Source organism: Fundulus heteroclitus, chromosome 7, assembly GCF_011125445.2.
Source record: "Fundulus heteroclitus isolate FHET01 chromosome 7, MU-UCD_Fhet_4.1, whole genome shotgun sequence".
Taxonomy (NCBI): domain Eukaryota; kingdom Metazoa; phylum Chordata; class Actinopteri; order Cyprinodontiformes; family Fundulidae; genus Fundulus; species Fundulus heteroclitus.
In genome coordinates, this window is record NC_046367.1 from 25,777,956 (window position 1) to 25,798,332 (window position 20,377).

A 20,377-nucleotide genomic window follows, 5' to 3' on the forward strand; every position below is an offset into this window, starting at 1 on the left:
CACACCGATGCTAACCCGCGGCACCAACCGATGACAAGAAAGCAACATAAATTAGGGCTGAACGATTTTGTAAAATAATCTAATTGCGATTTTTTTTCCAGTTTAATTTATCATGTGATTCAAAATATATACAAACAAATCAATTTGTTTCCTCGCCATGTGGATTAGTTGCTAAAAGACCCACAGCATCTAAACTGCAGTAATCATTGCGTTCTGCCTACAATATATTTCAATCAAAATTGCAATTTTGACTTTTCTCCGCATTAACCACAAGCAACAAAAATGGCCTCTAAATAAAGATGTTTGTAAACAAGGACTATTTTAAATATGAACTTTTAATGTTTGTATTGATCAGAATATTATTCAAGAGAACAGCTTTTAATTTAATTGGACATCAATCCTTGTTAAACATAAAGTGCAAAGTCCAACCAACAAACAAGTCTATGTATTAAACTGACTGACCTGTACTTAATGCTTTGTATGATTATACAAACTCTAAAACAAGTAATAAAATTAGAATATCTCACTGCTGCAACTGTCTTCCCTTCCATGTGGAGGCAAACCCACTTCAAACATTTTACATGGCCAAAAATTGCAGACCTCTGCGATTTGGAAACTGCGTTATTTTAAATCACGATTATATTGAAAATGCGATTAATTGTTCAGCCCTAACATAAATTCAGACAGAAAACTAAATATTGTACGGGCATGCACGCAGACTCCCGGTTTTTCAAAGCAACAAGACAGTCAGGGTTCCACAAAGGCATCCAGTCCATGAAAAATGTGTCCAAATAATCTTCAAGACGACCTTGCATGCTTGGAAACAACTTTACCGACTAACAGGTCCACTGACTACAAAGTTGCAAAGATTTTCTGCTATGCAATACAAAATTTCACATTAAACCCCAACTGCAACTTTGCGAAGTCAACACCATTTCCAAAAATACTGTAACTACTACACTGGCCTTGTCTCCAAACTCCTCTCTCAGCTCTCACCAGATTAAGGAGCCATGCTGTCAAACCACCTGTCTTCCTGTTCAGCTAGATTAAATAAACCAAACATTATTTTCCCGTGCACAGCCTCAGAGCTCGTCTGATGATAGAGTGCTGCAGCCGTGTGACGCGACCGTTGCAGACGAAAGCGTTCATTCTCAGACTCTGCTAATTTGTTGTGGGTCCACAGGGGACGCCCGGGTCAGACACCGCTGCTGAGTCAGCGCGGACAGTGGTTGATGAGCTCAAACGTCTAAAACACGATATACCGTGTTTTAGACGTTTGAGCCGAACGGCAGAAACCTCAGACGTAAAACAGGACACTTACCAAAATGGGATCTGTGGAGAACTTGATTCTCCTTTTCGGGGGAGCTTCCTCCTCATCTGAGAGACCGGGGACTTCATAACAGTCATCGTAATCCCCGTAGGTTTGATCCTCCTCTTCATCTTCCTCCTCCTCCTCTTCTTCCCTGATGACCTGGTCTACATCTCTGTCATCCACAAATGCTGCGTTCTCTATACCATAAACCACAGGAGAGGCTCTATCCAGAATGTTCTCCTCCACCTTCTTTGCTAGTATATCCTCCTCCTCCTCCTCCTCCTCCTCTCCTGCTGCTTCATCCTCTTCATAAGTATCGTTACCATCCTGACTGACATTCAAGTTGTCTTCCTCCTTCTCTAAACCGGATCCCGTGCGTGTCTTCTGCACTCTCCCCTCGTTGACGGTGTCTGGGCCCCGTCGATCTGCGTCTGGACTCTCTCGTGAAATCTGATGAGCAGGGCTGAGGCTTCTTTGCGGGTCTTTGGTGCGTTCCTGTTTCTCAAACACGTTGTCCCCGCTGATCTCCTCCTCCTCCTCCTCGCTATCCGAGGACTCATTCTGTACCACCACCAGCTCAGCCCGCACCGTGCTCCCTCCCTTGGAGTCAGGTGGGGAAGCCTGGCTTTGTGGCTTGGCGCCTGTGTGGCCGTCGTTGCTCTTGGGTTTTTCCGGGTGTCTAGCTGACGGCAAAGGCTGTTTCTCCTCCCCTGGGGGCGAACTAGGAGGTTTACCCCCGTCACCGACAGATGTCCTGCTAAATCTATCCGCAGACGACGAGGGGAGCTTGTAGCCGTGGCCGACCGAGGCCGTTTGCTCTGATGGGCAAAGTTTTGTTGAGACAGTCCCGCTGTCGGGGGATGTTGGCTTACTTCCAAAACTTGATCCCAAAGACCCAGATTTGCTGTCTTTACTTCTGATGGCAACGCTGTTAACAAACGGAGCTTCGGCGGCCTCTTTGACGGGAGACGTGGGTTTGTGTAAGCCGTCCTTAGACACAGATGAAGGCTGTGTGTGCTGAGCGGTGCCGTGTTGTTTAGCCGATGTCGCTCCTTCCTTCCCATCAGATGTGTTGTTGTCGTCTGAGTCATTCTGAACTATATAATTTTCTAACCTCTTTGACAATGGCCCTGCATTCAGCGACACCCTAGACACATGCCTTCTTTCGCCATCGGCTACCTCGTCTGAGCAGCTCTTAGCTGCTGATGTGGGAGTCTGCTCTAACTTGCCACCGCTCTCCCTGCCTCCCGACACTCTCCTGGTGCTTTTCTCTTCATCGGAGGCACTTCCGAGGGACAAGCGATTGACCACTCTGCTCGGGGACTGTTTGTCGGCAGTCGGCTGCTCTTTGATGCCCCTTTCAAAGAGTTTTCTGGTCACAGAAAACTTCTCCGCCAGAGCCACTTTGTCAATCTCGACATCTTCCCCCTTGGGTGTTTTATCTAAATTGTGGGATTCTGGGCTTGAAGCGCTGCTCAAGTTAACCCTGTGAGCGTTGACCGGGAACTGCAACTTTGTCGGGGAAACGTGCGGGGCATCGGACTTTAAAGCTGGTTTCACTTCTTGGGGCTCCTGTTGCTGTCCATCCATTTGCAGGAATATGTTCTTGATCTTATTCACTCTGGTTCCAAACGGCCTTCCCCTCGACTCTTCCCGGGTTTCACTGGATCCATTCGCGAACGTTTTTGAGCCGTCCTCGGACTTTGGCCCGTCAAAGGAGCACTTAATGGCGTGGAAGTCAGACTTGTACGCATTTCTGTGAGGGGACGCGCTTCTTAGGCTCCTCTCCCCTCCTTTGTTTTCTGCTTTGATCATCTTGGTTGTCTATTACTCCAGTTGTATTCCAAAACGAATCAGCTCTTGTAAAATGCTTTGGCGGAGAAAGACAATACGAGTTCAGGCATCCATCGCCATGGGTCCGGCAGAGATTTTTCTGGAGCACTGTTCTCTCGTTTCAAGCGAAGTCATCTGAAGAAAGAAACGTAAAAAGGTCTTAACACAGACGAGAAGCACATTTAATTTACAAATTCAAAAGATAATGACAATGGTTTCATTCAGTGACGGCTTGGGCGTCCAACAGTCCCATAAATTTGCAATTGTTACATTGAAAATAAAAAGAGCCGTTTTGCATTAAATCAATAAAATTTGGTGTTTCTAAAGCGTAACTTGTGCCCAAATCAACTTTTTTTTGCAGATAAACTGTATAAACTTGGCCAGCTTTTAGCATAGAGCCCAACAATAAGGATTGAACAGGTTATTGTCTTTCTCAGGACATTTATTTCTAATGGCCCTATTCAAATGAATAGGTGTTTAGAACACCCAAAGGAGCCCTCGCCTACAAATATTATCACCGCTAAAGTTCACAAAAAATATATAATATGAAATACTCGCATTTGGACAACAAACATAAAATATGTTAATTAGGGTTCCAACAGTATTACCACTTCACAATTACACACGTTTCAGACTTAATGCTCTGCCTTTTTCCCCAATGGTAAGAACACGCAACTTTAAAACATTGTCCTCTGTTGGATGCCATTTGCTATTTTTCCACTTTAGAAGTGTGCTGATCAACTATCTCTATTTTAGATCTTTTTTGGTTAAGTTTAGTTCAGATCTCTAACACATAAAACAATTTGGGCTGGACTATTGCGATCACTTCCTAGGTCAATTGTTTAGCATCTACACCAAACCCAATTCAAAATCCTTTTATCAAACAAATAAAAGGTACACAAAGATAATAATAAAGTTCTGAAATTGCCCTTTTTGTTATAGAATGAGTTTTTGTTTCTGCTAGTTACTCAAAAACCAAAGTGGTAAATGAATTGGACAAGTAACTTCTGAAGTGAACTTGATACAAAAAACATATTTATCTTTCAAGAAATTCTGATTTTATCTGTTAGAAAATGGAATAAGATATTAGGCCTGGGAACTCCGACATCTAATTTTGCTACTTTTTAACAGTACTGTAAGAGATTAAAACAAATGCCAGAGAGCACAGCGGTTGAATTAATTACTTTCTTGGATTATTCTAAGTAAAAAATAAAAGGTATCTAAATACCAGCGGACTTGTTGTACCTCTGCTAAGAGGGAGTGACGTCGGCGTATTTTGATCCATTTTTGTTTTACCACACTTATCTAGACTTGGAAAATGCCAAAAACCAGATTTAATATTTTTTCAAGGTTGCAGAGGAACCCTGGGAAGTCGTAATCCTACAAAATTCACACCAATGCCTCTTAGTGACGTCCTTGTGTTAAGTAGTAGCACTTTCCTTGGTTTTATTATTTTATTAGCCCCCTTCCTCAAACATTGGCCATAGTTTCTTATTTCTCCCACTAAAAAAACATTGTATAAGGAAACCGGAGAGGTTCGGGTGCGACAAAACAGTGATTTGAAAGGTCTGCTCGCGTGCACAGCCGTTGGAGTGGATTTGAATAGTTGTTGGACTCCTAGCTTTAAGCTAAACTTCAGCCGAACTAGTTAGGCTCGAAAACTAACTTTAAAAAGAAAAAAATGAACTTAAATCGGTAGGTTAACCTGTGTTGGTACCGCCGGCAACTCCACCCCCAGATAAAGCACGACACAAAGTTCAACTCGGTCTGGCGACACTTCAATAGAGCCCGAGCGTTAGTACCTCAGCCTCAAACAGTTCATTGTTGCCTTTCAAGTACGCTTCGTTGAAGTAGCTCGCGCCGGTCAAACGCGATCTGCTGTGGGAAACAAACGTGAATAACAACTTTCTCAGCCTCTCACCTAGCCGCCTTATCGAGTTAGACGCCGAAAAGCTCGCCCGCGATTCCAGCTTTGCTCCGGTATCAAACTTGTTCCTTCTCGCTCTCCGCCATCATCCCCCGCTCCCGGCGGCGTTTTCCCTGCCTTCTCTCTCTCTCTCTCTCTCTCTGCACTTCCAGATCGGCGAGCCGCGAGCTGCGCGCGCGCCAGAGAACCGCGCGCGCCGGCAGTCAGTCAGCCGCCGCCGCTGCCAGTCGGGAACGCACGCAGGGACCGGGAGCGCGCACACATTCCAGGACTGTAACCCACTACTCCTTTTCTTTTCCCCCAACCAAGAGTTTCACCACGGCACAGCAGATGAACACGAGAAATGTTGAGAGAAAAGAGTCGTGGGAACGAGAGTTCGCGTCGAACCGCCGAAAGATAAAAGGAGTTACCTTCTACTTGAAGAACACTTCCAAAACATTACTAAGAAGAAAATGTAATTTTACTAAAACTGTAAACAGTTCCCATTAACAAAGATAAAGTTCCCTAATTTTAAGCTTCTCTTAGCAGTGACCTCGCTGTGCTATTATGATAGGTTACCTTTTCCACATATGTGTCACTGACGGAGTAGTAGCTTTAAAAACTTGAGCAATAAAAAAAGAGTAAGGCTCATAAACTCATCTTGGCTAACCTTTAGTTAATACATTACTCATGATTTCATGTTTGAAATAACTCATTGTTTATCTTTAAATCCTGCTGCAAAAGCACACCAAGGCTGGCCCAAGGTTGAACAGGGCCTTAAGCAGAATTATATTTGGGGCCTGACAGATAGCATCTCCACACAAATTTGGTAAAATCCAAATCTGTGATTTGGGGTTGGGGGAGCAAAACAACCAAGGAGAAACAAATTAAAGGAACAATAAGTAACAATGGCACCTTGTGGTTAAAATCAGAACAGCACACACAATGTATTTCATGGAGGCCCGCCATTTACCCAACAGTTCTGCAGCTGTGAAAGTCCACTGAATGTTTACTTCAACAGGATAGGTATATAATGTATTTTGTTCTATTGTTGGTCTGATTCTCTTACCGACTTCCGTGTTTCAAGGCTGTTGCTCTTTTGCTGACATAAAATATCAAATGCTGCCCTCTGTTTTGGGAACCCTGGGAACTCTCATATGATTGGCTCAGGAATCAGGAAGTAGACGCGGGCTACACTCTGAACCGAAGTAGTTCCGGTGTAGGTACCAGATTGACTCGGGCTGCCAGATTGACTCGGGTCCAGCGTCTTCTGATGACGTCACTATACATTGTTGGTTTAACGTTTGCTCAATTGCGCAAAATATTGTAATTGGTCTGGGCAACTTACTAAAGTAATTATAGCGGGGTGTAGGTTTTATTCGAGAGCGGGATTGCGGCTTGTAAATGGACAATTTTACGAAGAAAATCGCCATGGTCCCTGCGCCTCCCGATGACGTCACCAGATTTTCCGTGGGCCTTGCGCCTCCCGATGACGTCACCTTATGGCAACACCACTCAAACAAACTACATAGAGCCCGCGGTCTGCATTTGTAACGAATCAATTTTATTAAGTTAATTTAGCGGTTTCTTTTCTCTCAAAGGCTTGAACAAATATTCAAGCCATTTTACAAATAAATAAAAAAAACAACAAATATTTGACAATTGGCTCAATGTTTGGAAGAATATTGTTAACAAAAATGGAAGGGCTAGCCAGACTAATTTATCCAGCATATATCTTAAATGTACCAAATACCACAATAAAAAAAATAATCAAATTCATCACAATTTCATCTGGAATAATAAAAAAACACGTGATCAGAAAGAACAACATCAGTACAAAAAGGAGGAATGAACGTTATTGATTTTACAGTGATGAATGCCGTGATAAAATTAAATGTGGCTGCTGACTTTTATTAAAAATGAAATGAGTTTATGGTTTAGTTTCCTATCACAACTTAAAAAAAATTGGAGGAATTAAATTTCTCTAAGGTTGTAACTTCTTTGATCCTGCAAAATTACCGATTAAATTGTCAGACTACCACAGAAGTATTCCAAAATGATGTTAAAAGTTTTCATGCCTCGACTAATTTACAGGAAAATAACCGTAAATTAACAAAATAAAATTGATTTGTAACAAATGGAGACCGCGGGCGCATAATCTAGTTTGTTTGAGTTGAGTTGCCATATGTAGACGTCATCGGGTAGCACCCGAGCCAATCTGGCAGCCCGAGTCAATCTGGTACCTACACCGGACCGTACCTCTAGGTTTGAAAGGAGAAAAACTTGACAATGACATTATTAATGGAGAGTACCGACTGTTTACAGGGAATGTGACAAATGAGAATAATTTAGGCTGATTTTCCAGTAAGTATCTTGCATATAGCTTCTTTAAAGAAATATTCATTTAGATGTTTGTTTAAATACTAAACATTATAATACTCCTTTGATTAATCTCTACTGAAACCATCAACTCAAATTTTATGGGATTCTCATTATAAATAAACTAGATAGAAATTGTATTTTTTGTTGTTGTTTTGTTCCATCAAACACAACTGTCTTTAAAATGAGATCTTGTCCCTCAATGAGAATACCTGGTTTGGGGGCCCTAAGCAGCAACAGTTTGCTCTGCAGCCCATTAACCTTTTCCCGTTTAACACATGAATGTGCTTTGATTTAAGCCATTCCATTGTAGCCCAGCCTCTGTATGTTTTTTATTGTTGTCTCTCCAAGATCAATCCCATCTCTAGTCCCCATCTCTAGTCTCTTACGGCCTCTAACAGGTTCTCTTTCAGGACTAACCTACATCTTCTTATCAACTATGACAGGTCCCTTGTCCCTGCTAACGAAAAGCTTCTCCAGAGCATGATACTGCCACCAACATGTTACGGCAAAGCAATTGCATCACATTGCTTATTGTTCATTAATGTTGTCCAACAAAACCTCTGAGGCCTTACTAATTAGATGATGTCTGAGGGCAATTGATTGCACATGGATTTCAGAGTAAATGGAATATTTAATTCTCGCCAGATTTTTCAGGACTTGGTTTGTAAAAATAATTCAAACGACATAATTTTCCATCAACTTCACAATTGTGCACTATTTAATGTTGTTTTATCGCATTGAATCCAGACATTCTAAAATTGAATGTTAAAAAAAACAGCAACATCTGTACATCTGTGCGCAATCAAGCGCCAAAAACTGAACAGCATGGCCAGGTGATCCATTTTTTTTGTTTGCATGATAGTTCAAGATGTTATAAGGAGTGCTTTTTGTTTTGAGCAGATGAAGAATCACAGCCGCTAGAAAAGGTGCAGCCCATAACAAGACATGTTTATAAGAGACATAGCAGTGAGCTCAATGAGCTGTTGTGATATGGCAGTGACATCTCATCGAATATAAACAAGCAGGAACACTGGGCTCAAAGATGAAGCAATAAAACAAGGAAGAAGTTAAACACCTGGATGTGATGCACGACTGGTTTCCAGTTCTACGCTGCAAGATGGTAAGTAAACGCCACGTCACTGATGTCTCCTCATGTCTCGTCTCCCCTCTGAAATTAGTGTCACGGGGCTTTGTGGTGTCTGTTTTGGTATTCCTTAGACGAATAAAAGGTAAGCCGGTTGTGTATACACTACCTCATTAAAAATGGGTCACAAGCAGATATCTGTTGTACACAACAGTTTTTTTTAGAAATTGTCTGTTTACAATGATAAAATAATCTGTTGAACTGATTCTAATGTGAAGTTTTTGTTGTCTGATTTTATTTGTTTTTCTATTGTTTATTCATTTCTTATTTATGTATTTTTACAAACTATTTTGTATAGTTAAATTTTTTTCTGTTTTTCTTCTTACTTTCTTTTTTTAACGAGTCCATTCCTCAGCGAGGAATTTCCCTCACTGAGTTGCTGACGTCTTATATTTCCCTTTTTTTAGTTCACATGTTCCACGCAGGAGCAAAGGTTTTCTGATTTTGAGCTGGTCTACAAAGAAATTGAGTGGCAGTGTAGCTTGATTTCCTCAGTGGCAAAGAACCTACATTACAGAAATATCACCCAGCCAACTGACCCAGGAAACACACGCTGCATAAAGCAGTTTAGTGGATGTGCAAGACAATGTCTCACCTTCACTTTCAGTGATACCTGTGAAACACGTGACGTTTTCAGACATATATTTCTTTCATGGAATCAGGAACTTTAATTGCTCATTGCAAAAAAAAAAAAAAAAAAACAACAACAATCTAATAGAATATTTATCAGGCATTTGTATACTTTGAGCATATGTAATACAATGCAAAGGGTATACTAATTATTGATAAACATGAAGCAGACTGCAGCATGAGCCTTGAACAGATGGTGTTCTAGTTGTCGGGCGCTTTCTGAAAGCACTATCATCTTTGTATGTAGCCTCAGGAGTTATCCCACTTAAAGTTTTAATTGGCCAAAACATGGAATACTGACTTCCCAAGATCTTTTCTCTTATCTTTTTTCATTACGGTACCTCACTGGTCCGAATAATTTGAAGAACATTGTGAAACCATGTTGTCTGCCGTTGCTGTGCAAACACTGGTGTCCTAAAGCATCCAAGGAGACGTCTGCAGAAAAGTCTCAGTCCTCAGGCATTTCCTCTGGAGTTATCTGCCTTCACATTCCATCTGAGACGTGGTTATCTGATATGTGAAGCTTTTTGTAGCTTACTTATATCCACACTCATGTTCATAGCTTATGTAAGCACTTTGTTGTCTGCGTACAGTATGGCTTTCTGCAGTTCTCTTGGCTCATTTGTTTTATGTAAATCCAAGGAATAAAGAGCACACTTGTTTTAACGTTATTTCCTTTGCTCTTTTCTGCACGTGCAGCAAGAGTTAGATCTCAAGTTTGCTTTGTCCTCTAAAGGCAATCGTTCAAAGAAGTCTCACATAGTAGCAGTCGTTTTTCAAATGCAGCAGAAATGTCTGCGGCACGTGCACATGAGCGCTCTGCGTGTCTGCGTGTTTTACGTTCGGTGCTCGCAGGAGCATTTCCTAGCAACTGAAGGGCCGACATGTCCCACAGTCTCCGGGCTTGGGGTAAAATCTAAGCAACAGTGGTTGCTACGGCAACACGTCAAACAACATGGAACGAAAAGGAAAATGAGAAGAAAAATGAGAAGAAAAAAAAAAGCAGGTGATGTAGTCCGAAGAACATGGGTAACTTTTGAGAAAATCTCTCATTTTCTTTCCAGCTTAGGACAAAGCAGCTCTCCTTTTTGCATCTCTTACTTCTGCAGAGAAATGCAGACTTACAGAAAAAAACAACCATAATTTTTAACAGAATAAATATGTCCTGTTGTATTCTTCTTTGATACAGGGACTTGCAATAGTCCTCATCCTCCTTGACCTTGTCTCACATTTTCTAATACAAAATATCCTCACTTGAATCCTTTTCCTTCCACTTGTGAACTGGAGGGAAAATGATGTTTGATTTTTAACATCTTTCATGTGATGAAAATCTAAAAATAATGTGACGTGCGTATGTCCATTCTTTGTTTTTTGCTTTTGCAAAGTTCTGTTTGCAAACTATCTCAAGCTTGGTCAGTTTAAGAGTATCTATAAACAGCATTTTTTTCATGTCTTGCCAGAGATCTTCAATTGGATTTAGGTCTGGACTTTGACTGAGCCGTTCTAACACGTGAATATCCTTTGACCTAAAGCAAACTGTTTCTGTTGGAAGATGAAGCTCTGCTCATCTAAAGCTAATTGCAGCCTCTGACAACTCGTCTTCTAGCTCTCTCCTACCCTAAAACTTTAAGGAGTATCATCGAATCAAACTCACAACATTTTAAATAAGAAATGACATTCATCATTGTCACAATTCAACAAAAACAATATTCTGTTCAGCTGGGACCTGTTTTGGAATGTAAACAAACGTTTCCCTAATCCATAGCGTCCTTCTTCTCCTTGCTCTTCCTCCTCTGTCAGACTTTGTTAAAATCAAATCACCAGGGATGACTGCAATCCCCCTCAGAACGACATTATTTGGTCTGATGTTTTCTTTCTCTAAAAAGCATCAAATCAGAGGAAATCTATACCACAGTCAGTCAGGAAGTCCATGTTATCTTGGCTTTAAACACAATCTAAACACTTGTGTTTAGAATTGGAACTATCTGTGTTACATATTTTACCAAGTGGTCTGTTCCTTTTAACTTGATTTCACATGTTAGTGGTATATGCTTGGTTGTGATGTAATGTTTGTATTTTTTAAACAATTATTGTATTGATATTGTTTTATTTAGACAACTCTTTGCTTCAGGCTAATGGACTACCAATGAAAGCAAGCCTGTTGGCTTAGTTGTCTGCATTGCAGTTTATTAATGTGCACTGTCCTTTTAAAATGGGCTAATTTAAATACAGGTTTGCTCTATCTGGTTCTAGCACACTTGAAATGGTTCATCTCTTGGTTTTAATGGCTATAACTGGTGAGGTTTGTAAAATGTGTGTTGATTTGTTGTTCTGTCAACAAATTCATCCACATGAGCTAAGGATGTCTGCTGCTCCTCCAGAGTAACCACGGGCCCTTTATTTAGCTGGGTTGCAGACTTTCTTTGCTGGTTTGCTGTTGTGCCATATCTCTTTTGATATTCAGGTAAAGGATTAAATAGAGTTTGAGATTTATTCAAACTTTGTGATTGTAATGCTAAGCCTAACAAAGAACCCAATAATTCAGCTGGACACGATGTTCCGCTTAAATAGTTTATCAAAATAAAACAAATAAGCAAAAATGTGGTGCAGGCAGGAGAGAGCCCGGGGTGAGCAGGAGACAGACTGTGCAGACGGCAGGATGCTCACAGTGGGATTAGGCGGGCAGAAACGGTTCTGGTTCCTCAGACGTCTGCCTCAGTCCTCTGGGGGCCAGGTCTTTGGCTCCTCACAACCACTATTAAGTATTTGTCTTATGTCTAAACCTTACATACACATGTGCACTCTCAAAAACACCTACAGATGCTTGGATTTAGGTGCTGACAGATTCACTTCTATACAGAAAACCCTTATTATTATCTTCAGCTGTCACTTTATACATTTCATATTAAATAATACTGTATATTTTTCAGTAATGGTATCGAGGCGTTAGTTGTTTGTACCTGTAATACTTTATCGGTTGGTTTTGCTGTTCTTTTTATATCTCTCTTTGCAGATGTAGAAGTAGACTCAGAGGATGTTTTGTTGCTCTCTCCCTTTCCTCTCCTCTTTCTCTTTCACCTTTTCTCCCTTTTAGCATTAATCTGTATCTCTCCTTTGCTTCCTCTTCTGCCTTCCCATTTCTGTGCCCATTGAATGTGAAATAGTCCCAGCATAAAATCTAATAAAGCGTCTTGCATATATACAAATAAAGTGGCGCACTATGGTGAAAGCAGTAAGGCTCCACTTGTGAAGGTAAAATCTGTTGGGCTCTCTTTGGCATTAAGACAACAATTATTAATGCTACACTGCCAGACAGGACACACACACAAAAAAAAAGACAGGCAGAAACCACTGGTGACAGAGAGGTGGTCCGTGAGCCGTGCAGGGGTTGTGATTGGAGGTGGCAGACCGAACAGTACCAAAAAGGGTCAGGCAAAAATTAGAACCAGAGACGGTCCAGGTCGTGACCAACGTCAGAAGGCCAATGATGTGTCCAGCGAGGGCAGGCTGAGCAGAAAGTCCAAAACGGGAACATAGGTCAGGGCAGACGGCACACGCAAATGCTGCTCACTGACTGGCTGTGAAAGGCAGGTATAAGTAGACAGAGCCCCAGGCGAAGCTCATGCAGGCAATCCTGCATAGTGGAAAACTATGCAGGATGAAAGTGGAAAACAGTCAGCCCAAAACACAACAGAAGACAGGCAGGATGCACAGCAGTGATATTGTTTCATAATTATAACCCCTGCTGTGTTCCTTATTTTTCTTGATGTTGTTCTCTAACAAACATCTGGGGCCTTCACAAATCAGCTAAGTTTATTTTTATGTTAAAGGGCAACACCACGTAGATCAAGGATTTTTTTTTTTGCTAATAAACTGCTAACATGGTTGTCTTACAGTGCTGTCTGTATATCCTGTATATTTGCAGACAACTGGACTCTATTCAGTCATGAGGCAATTGGTTGCATTGGACTTTATTTAGGCGTATCAGCGTGTTGAATAAAGACACTCGTCACATTTTCCAGATTTAAATTTATAAAACATTTTTGAAAAGCATTTTCAATGTTTGTTCCACTTCACAGTCATCCAGTACTTTGTGCTGTCTATCACATAAAGTCACTCTAAAATGCATGAAAGTAAGTGCATGTGTTTACCTGCAGAATGTTGTAGGTTTGAGGCGATAGTAAGGGCTGCAGTGCATAACACCGTCAAACACTGTAATGTTTACACGTGAGGCAACTGTAAGACAATGGTATGCTGCATTACAGGAATGTGTGCTTTGGGTTGTGCCTGCCCTAGCTTGAACCCAGTCCCGTATTCCTGGTATTTACTCTAACAAGATTTACTTTTGCAAGAGAGGGCAAGACTACAACAGGTAGTGCAGACTCAGGGAAAGAGTCTGGCACTGGCGAAGCCATCCCGCTCTAAGGTCCACAGACCGAAAGAGTTGAACGGAAGATTTCAGGTCAAAGGGTCATCAGAAAAATAGCCCAAATATGTTTTGTTAATTTAAACACAGGAGAAATATTCCTCCTCTGTTGTATTTACAAGAATATATTAATAATTTCATGTCTTTACTCACACCAGTAGACTTTTACAGAGACAATGCTGCCCTCTTGTGCAGAGAAGATGAACTCTCTTTAAGAAATTGTTTCAAAAGTGGAAATTATTGAACGTTTGTAAAGGTACATCAATTAAGATGAATGGACAAATTATGCCTAGAAAAAGGGAATGTTGTCATGTGATGAATCCTCTTGTATGTGCAGAACCAGACAATTTTATACTTTAGAATATAAACGTAATTTTATTTATTTCAGAAGCATAATTTCACCAAAAATTGTAGAGAAACCCAACCTTTTATTTAAGTACATTAGATTTGGGGGACCAATCATTTATAATTTTTTTTACATTAGACATCTTAAAGTCATATTTGGAAGAGAGAAGAAGGAAAACAAGCACAAAACAGTGCTTTTCAGTCAAAATTAGCCATTGTAATTATATTCTTCTATTCATCAAGTACATTTTTTGTATTTTCTTCCGTTTTTTTGTGTTGCATTCTGTAATAGGAAAAAAGAGCCATGTTAAAATGCATTTGGAATACCACATATCCACACATATTCATGCATGTATCCACAATATGTATATGAATACAACAGACCAGCTAGCTCTTCCATGGATGGTCATCTGTGATGCTGTGGGCCTGCTTATCTTCCCAAGGGCCTAGAAACTTTGTCAAGGCCCATTTATGCTCAATATTAAATAGCCGGACACACATGGAAGGAGTCTTATGTCTGTCTTCATGCATATTTTAGTCAGTCAACAGGAGGCTTGCAGATGGGTGCCCAAACGCAACAAACGGAGCAACGCCACATGTAATCGTGGGTGAGGGGTGGCCAAAATTTGATCCAATGTTGCCAAGTTTATCAGAAATGTGTTAACTTTTTAAGTTAATCCTCTGAATTTGGACGCAAACTCAGGACTGCCGCCCAGTGGCTTCATACCATGCTAGTTTAATAAATGCATTGAAAGCATGGGGGTAGTGACACATAAACGGATTAGGAAAAGGCAGACCCTTCCAGGTGCATAAAGGGACTATAAACTGTGTGGCACGCTTTGAAATCCTAGGAAATTTTAAATAAAAATCTGGTGCCATCTACCAGTAAGCCAAAAAAGAGACCTAATTTTGTTTTTAATAGGATGACAATCCAGAACGTGTGGATAAATCAACACATAGATAGTTCTTTAGACATAAAAGTAGATTTTATGGCCATCTCAGTCCACTCCTAAATCCTCGTCGAAACACATGGGGTGAGCTGAGGAAAAGAAAATTAAAGCTCCCTCTGTAGGCTCCAACCTGGAGAGAAAACAGGTTAAACACAGTATCGACAGCAGGGCTACCAGTAATTGGACAGCTGTTTTTTTTTTAACATACACAGATTAAAGCTTGCATTCTTTTTTTAATTTTCAGTGTTAATGCTGCTGCAATAACCATTGAGTTTATATTAATTCTCAACCCGGGGGCGGTGATGATAATGAGAGAAATATCCTTTGTATCTAACGGTGTATATTAGGCAGCAAGTAATAAAAAAAGAGTAGCAATAAAGTCATGCTCCCAGAGTTTTTTTTTTTTTTTTTTTACATCGTCAGCACAGACGGCATTGCTGCATCAGTCTCTATATTAGCAGTTTGTTTCCAAGGTAACACGGAGAAACCAGTGACCCTTTCATCGTGTGGCCTCTTCTTATAAAGCTTAATTTTTTCAAGGCCAGTGTGGAAATGTTCCCACTTAAGATACAATGTCCTTCCCCACACAGAGCACTATAGCTGCAGTTGGTTAAGTTGCAATGCAGTGAGAGACGTGACTGATTGCAGGCAGCTTGACTTTGTGGCTTGAGTCTATGTACTCTAAATAATCTTGTTGGTATCTCATGAGCTCCCCACCATGACCTCTGTCAGCCACTTTTGCTAATATCCTGCTGCAGGTGGTCCTCTTTTTGCTTTATCATGGTTACACGTGCCTTTTCTCAGTTTCTAGTGTTGCAGCCATTCACAACTTTGCAATTGTTCTTCTTTACTTTATTACTCCCCCTTTTATCTAAGATGTATTCAACATATCTTTCTTAAGTGTCTTACAATTCAGTCTTACAGTTATTATTTTTTACTCAAAAGTACAAGCATCAAGGAGTGAATGCTGCTTGTCGGGACTTTGATGCAATCAACTGGTTTCCTTATATAGGACATTTTTGACCAATCTGTATAATCTGACCCAATCTGTATAATATGATTGAACTTGATTTTGTAAAGTGCCTTGAGATGACATGTTTCATGATTTGGCGCTATATAAATAAAATTGAATTGAATTGAATTTTTTAAACATTTCGTTGCGATGTTAGCAAACTTCTAGGTATTTTTGGTGGGGATTTTAAGAGACAGACCACAATAAAATAGTGCACAATGGTGTAATGTAAGGAAAATTATGCAAAGTTTAAAAAAAAATGTATGAGAATTTCAAAGGTGTGGTGCATGTTAATACTCGTGCCTCCTGTGTCAGCAGGTTACTGTCTTTCACAATTCTGCTGCAAGTCTTTCAGAGCAAGTCTTGAGCCAACAAGTGGAGACTGAAATCTTTGTCTATTGTCTTTTGCAAAATCAGCATATAGTGAAGTCAGAATACATGGAGAGTATCTATGTACACCAGTTTTCCTATGTTGCCAGAGATTCTCATTTCAATATAAGTTTGTTGAATATGTTTTCATTTAAAGCTTTCCACCCTAAACAGCTGTGTGTTTAGGGTTGCTGCCCTGCTGGAAGAAGAACTTCCGCCCTAGTTTTGTGCAGCTACTGAAACATTTTCTTCCAGGATCGCCCTAAATTTAGCTCCATCCGTCTTCCTGTCAGCTCCAACCAGCTTCCCTGCCCCTGTCCTGAGTGCTTAAATCGAAGACAGCAGTAAGATGTTTCCCCTCACGTCCAAAAAGCATCTTCAGTCCTGAATGTGGCTTAAAAGTTGAGGTCACTAATGAGGCAATCAGGACACATGTCCCAAGGCGTGAGTTGCTGTAAAACTGCTTGTGCAGGCAAGTTAAAGCTGCAGAGTAGGGGTTGAAAAGATGCAATCTGTGGCCAAGTCCTCTGTTTAGTGTAGGGTTTTTCATTGTTTAATTTAGTTGGCCTATTTCAGTCTCCTCTTAGACCACCTGCTTTCCCAAAGCTAACAGGAAGAAGAGAAAACGCCCTGCATTACTGGGAATCCACACCAGCATATTCCCTGTTCCTGCTGGAAAAAATATCAAAATATGATACCACTTACACCATGCTTCACTATGTATGGTGTGTTCATGCTCTGCAGTGTTTTGTGTGATCGGATCAGAGAACTTATGCCAAATATGTTTTGGCCATTTCTACATAAAGGTAAAATTTGTGGAGGGCACAAACAATAATTGTCCTTTCACCAGATTGTCCCACCTTGAGTGTCAAATGCAGCTTCTTGAAAGTTAAGGTTCTTTGCTGCTTGATAGATGCTGTATTTATATTCTTAGACTGGCAGCTGATTCTGCAGCCATTTCATTTTGTGACGTTAGAGGCACTTTTTGTTCTGTACACCCACTTGCCTTTTTAGTGAAATGTGAGGTGCATATGTTGTGAGTTTTTAGTTTGCTCGAATAAATACAATGGAAAATGCAAATCAAACAGGTTTGCCTTTAAATGAACTGCGGCCAGAAACTCATATCAATTGTACCTTCACAATGTGCAAAGAGAACAGCTCTGTGCTCATGACACTTATTTTTGCATATCAACCTGAAGAAGCGCAGTCATAACGACCTCCAATTTTAACTTCAAATTCTCATATAGGTATGACCTACCTCAGAAACTTAAACCACTGTAATGCTAAATCACAGCACATTTTAACCTGCAAATCGTGACCTGAATGGTCAAATAAAATAACCGATCAACAGGAACCATCTCATGTGATGAACCCACCTGCAGTAAGGCTTCTTAATAAACAATATGTACTATCATGTACATAATGTAATTCAAATTAAAATATTTCAGTTGCTACACAGCTTTACTTTAATTTACTTTATTAATCATGTTTACATGAAGTCAATGCTTTTTTTAAACTACAGACTAGTTGATCATATAACAGGACAGTTTATATACTGTATATATATAATTTTACATTTTTTTGAGAATCTGCATTAACATGTTTTAGTCTGTAACGTTATATTCTAAACATTAAAAAAACAGAAATTGTGCTCACCGAGCTGTTTTCTCTGTTTTATCCATAGCCTGAGCTTACTGTAAAGCTTCTGGATATGTCGTTGCGTTTCTCAGCGTGTATTAAGAAAGAAGAAATAGCGCCCCCTGGAGTTTCAATCTATAATGGTCGCATAATTACGTCCAACAATATAGGAAAGAGTTATACATTCTTGTTTCTCAGAGGCAAATATGTAGTTTTCAACGCTTTATGATATTTTTAAACACGGAATCTATTCATTTATGTTATTAGGTTATTATATATTTTCTTAACTAAATCTCGAATAACCATTTGGGTTTTTAAAGTCACCGCATTACTTCAGAACGTATCAACTTCTGTTTCATTAATAATGACGGATTAACAGATAACACCCGCCTTTATAAAGTCAAAACGTTCCTTGTTGTAGCAAACTGATTTCACAAATTTCACAAATATGCGCAAAGCGGAACAAATAAAAAAAAAAATCAGAAAAAATATATATTTTTTTATAAAAACATGCATGCTTTAAACTGATTCCAGGTCTGCTGAAAACTGTTCATCTCATCTCATCTTCTCACAAGCCAGTCACGTTTTGTGCAGCTTTCTGAGAACAAAGAGAGTTTGTTCGTTTTGTTATCGCGGTTTTTTTCCCCAGCCTTATAACCAGATTTTCTCTTCCCAGTGAGTGAGCGAGTGAGACGAGGAGTCAGAGCTGAGTGAGTGGAGGCAGATGAAGCGCAGTGGTTGGTCCAGCTCCTCCTCTCCTCTTCCTCCTCTGCAGCAGCAGCAGCAGCACCAACAGCTGCAGCAGGAGTTGGATCAGACACGATGGTAGCCGCGCACACTTCGTCTCATCCGACGGAATCTGCCGAGTGGATTATTTGTCTGGATAAAAGGTAACTCCACGCGCCAGCTCGTTTTCTAGGCTTACTTAATGGACGATCTGATTACACAGATCTCCCCCTCCCCTGTAGCTCGGCGATGTGCTTCAAGGTGGCTGTAGTTTAAATTTCCCAGCGGAACTTGATAATTCTGTATAAATAGGCTTGTGCATCCTTGGAGAGCTCCAAGGGTACCGTTTAGACCGGGACACGTGTGCTTACTGGACCTTTGACCTCCTGTTTGATAAAGGCTTAAGCAAGAAAGATCTGCTGTTAAATGGGAACACTGCCCTGCATCTATTTGCAATTATACAGAACAGCCTAATTCATTAAGATGCAAGGAAAAACAATCATCTCAGTTTAATACGTTTATCCTTGCATAAAAAATAGGCTTAAGTGGACTCAAAACATCCTTAAATCTACACAAATTTATAACGGAAATAAAATGCACTTTGACTTAAACCAAGTATATTTTAACCCACAGCATGTGTTCCCATGCTGCTTGTTGATTTCTTAAAAAAAAATCAAATGAACTATTTTAAATTATAGCCACATTATACATATTTTTATATATTTCTATTTTATTTTAAAGTTTAAAAAAAATATCTGTAAATCGTGCCTCACAAACAAACTCCATTTAGGCTATTTTGTATTTTAATATCGTAATGATTCTGTCCACGCTGGGAACCCAATATTCAAGCTGGATACAGAGGGTGTGAGTTGGAAAATATTCTAAAAAGAGGAAGGTAACAGGGAAGACAGGCAGGCAGGCAGGAATGACTGACCAGCGCAGGAATTGACAGGTGCAGGCTGACCAGGTGATGCAGGCAGGAACAGATTTGACCAGGATGCTCCTGACTTGGAGAGACTCGATTAGGTGCGGCTGGTGTGTTCCCAGCGTGGGCAAAGCGAGACACTGAAACCTCAGGAACGACCTGAACCAGGCGGTGCACACAAGCACTAGTTAAGACAACTACAGAGGGCAGGGTGACAACAGGTCCACAGGATCAGCAGGCAAGGTCGAAAACCACATGCATGCAGCGAGAAGAGACAATGCAGCACTGGATACTTGAATAAGGCAGGTATATTGAAAGAGTGACAGGTGATCCAGGTGAGTCTGATTAGCGGCAGCAGCAGGTGGAGCTAATTAAGGTGAGTGATAGCTGGGAAGTGACTGATATGCATGGAGTGGAAACATAAGCAGCCCAAAACACAAAAACAAAACCCAAATCGTGACAAATATTTTTAGGGATGGTTTCGGGCGGAAATAATGCAACCAATCATGGGTTTAATTGGTTGCGTCAAATTTGCTGAAACAAAACACCTTAAATGGCAAAAATGTTGATGGTAAAGCTTCACTGGGCGTTAACAATATGGCTAAGTCAAGAGAGATCATTTTCTTCCAACAACAAGGAGACTGAAACATAAAGGCCCTGAATTTTCCCAGAGATGTGTAGTTGGCAAGGTTCTAGAGTTTAAAGTTAAACGAGCTATGGCTGCATCTCCAAGGCTTTGCTGAAAGTAGAAGCTGTCATTCTGTGTTGTGCAGCAACCA

General features: G+C 40.5%; 2 protein-coding genes across 7 annotated transcripts in view; one reads left to right on the forward strand and one right to left on the reverse strand.

Moving 5' to 3' along the window:
- LOC105921411 (neurabin-1) overlaps positions 1 to 5,208 on the reverse strand; it is a 39,831-nt gene extending 34,623 nt beyond the window's left edge. For 3 of the 4 annotated variants that reach the window (XM_036139302.1, XM_036139301.1, XM_036139299.1), the window contains exons 1-2: positions 5,067 to 5,208; positions 1,322 to 3,280 (exon numbers count right to left, since the gene is read on the reverse strand). In XM_036139302.1, the coding sequence (XP_035995195.1) occupies positions 1,322 to 3,127 (1,806 nt within the window). In that variant the 5' untranslated portion in view covers positions 3,128 to 3,280; positions 5,067 to 5,208. Of the gene's footprint in view, positions 1 to 1,321; positions 3,281 to 5,066 lie in introns of those variants that run through there. The other variant, XM_036139300.1, reaches the window with a different exon arrangement.
- Positions 5,209 to 18,628: 13,420 nt separating this feature from the next.
- The window catches only part of rapgef4a (Rap guanine nucleotide exchange factor 4a), a 56,866-nt gene continuing 55,117 nt past the window's right edge, over positions 18,629 to 20,377 (forward strand). The window contains exon 1 of one of the 3 annotated variants that reach the window (XM_036139310.1): positions 18,629 to 18,837. In XM_036139310.1, coding sequence (XP_035995203.1) covers positions 18,770 to 18,837 — 68 coding nt within the window. In that variant the 5' untranslated portion in view covers positions 18,629 to 18,769. The remainder of the gene's footprint in view (positions 18,838 to 20,377) is intronic. The other 2 variants (XM_036139307.1, XM_036139306.1) reach the window with 2 other exon arrangements.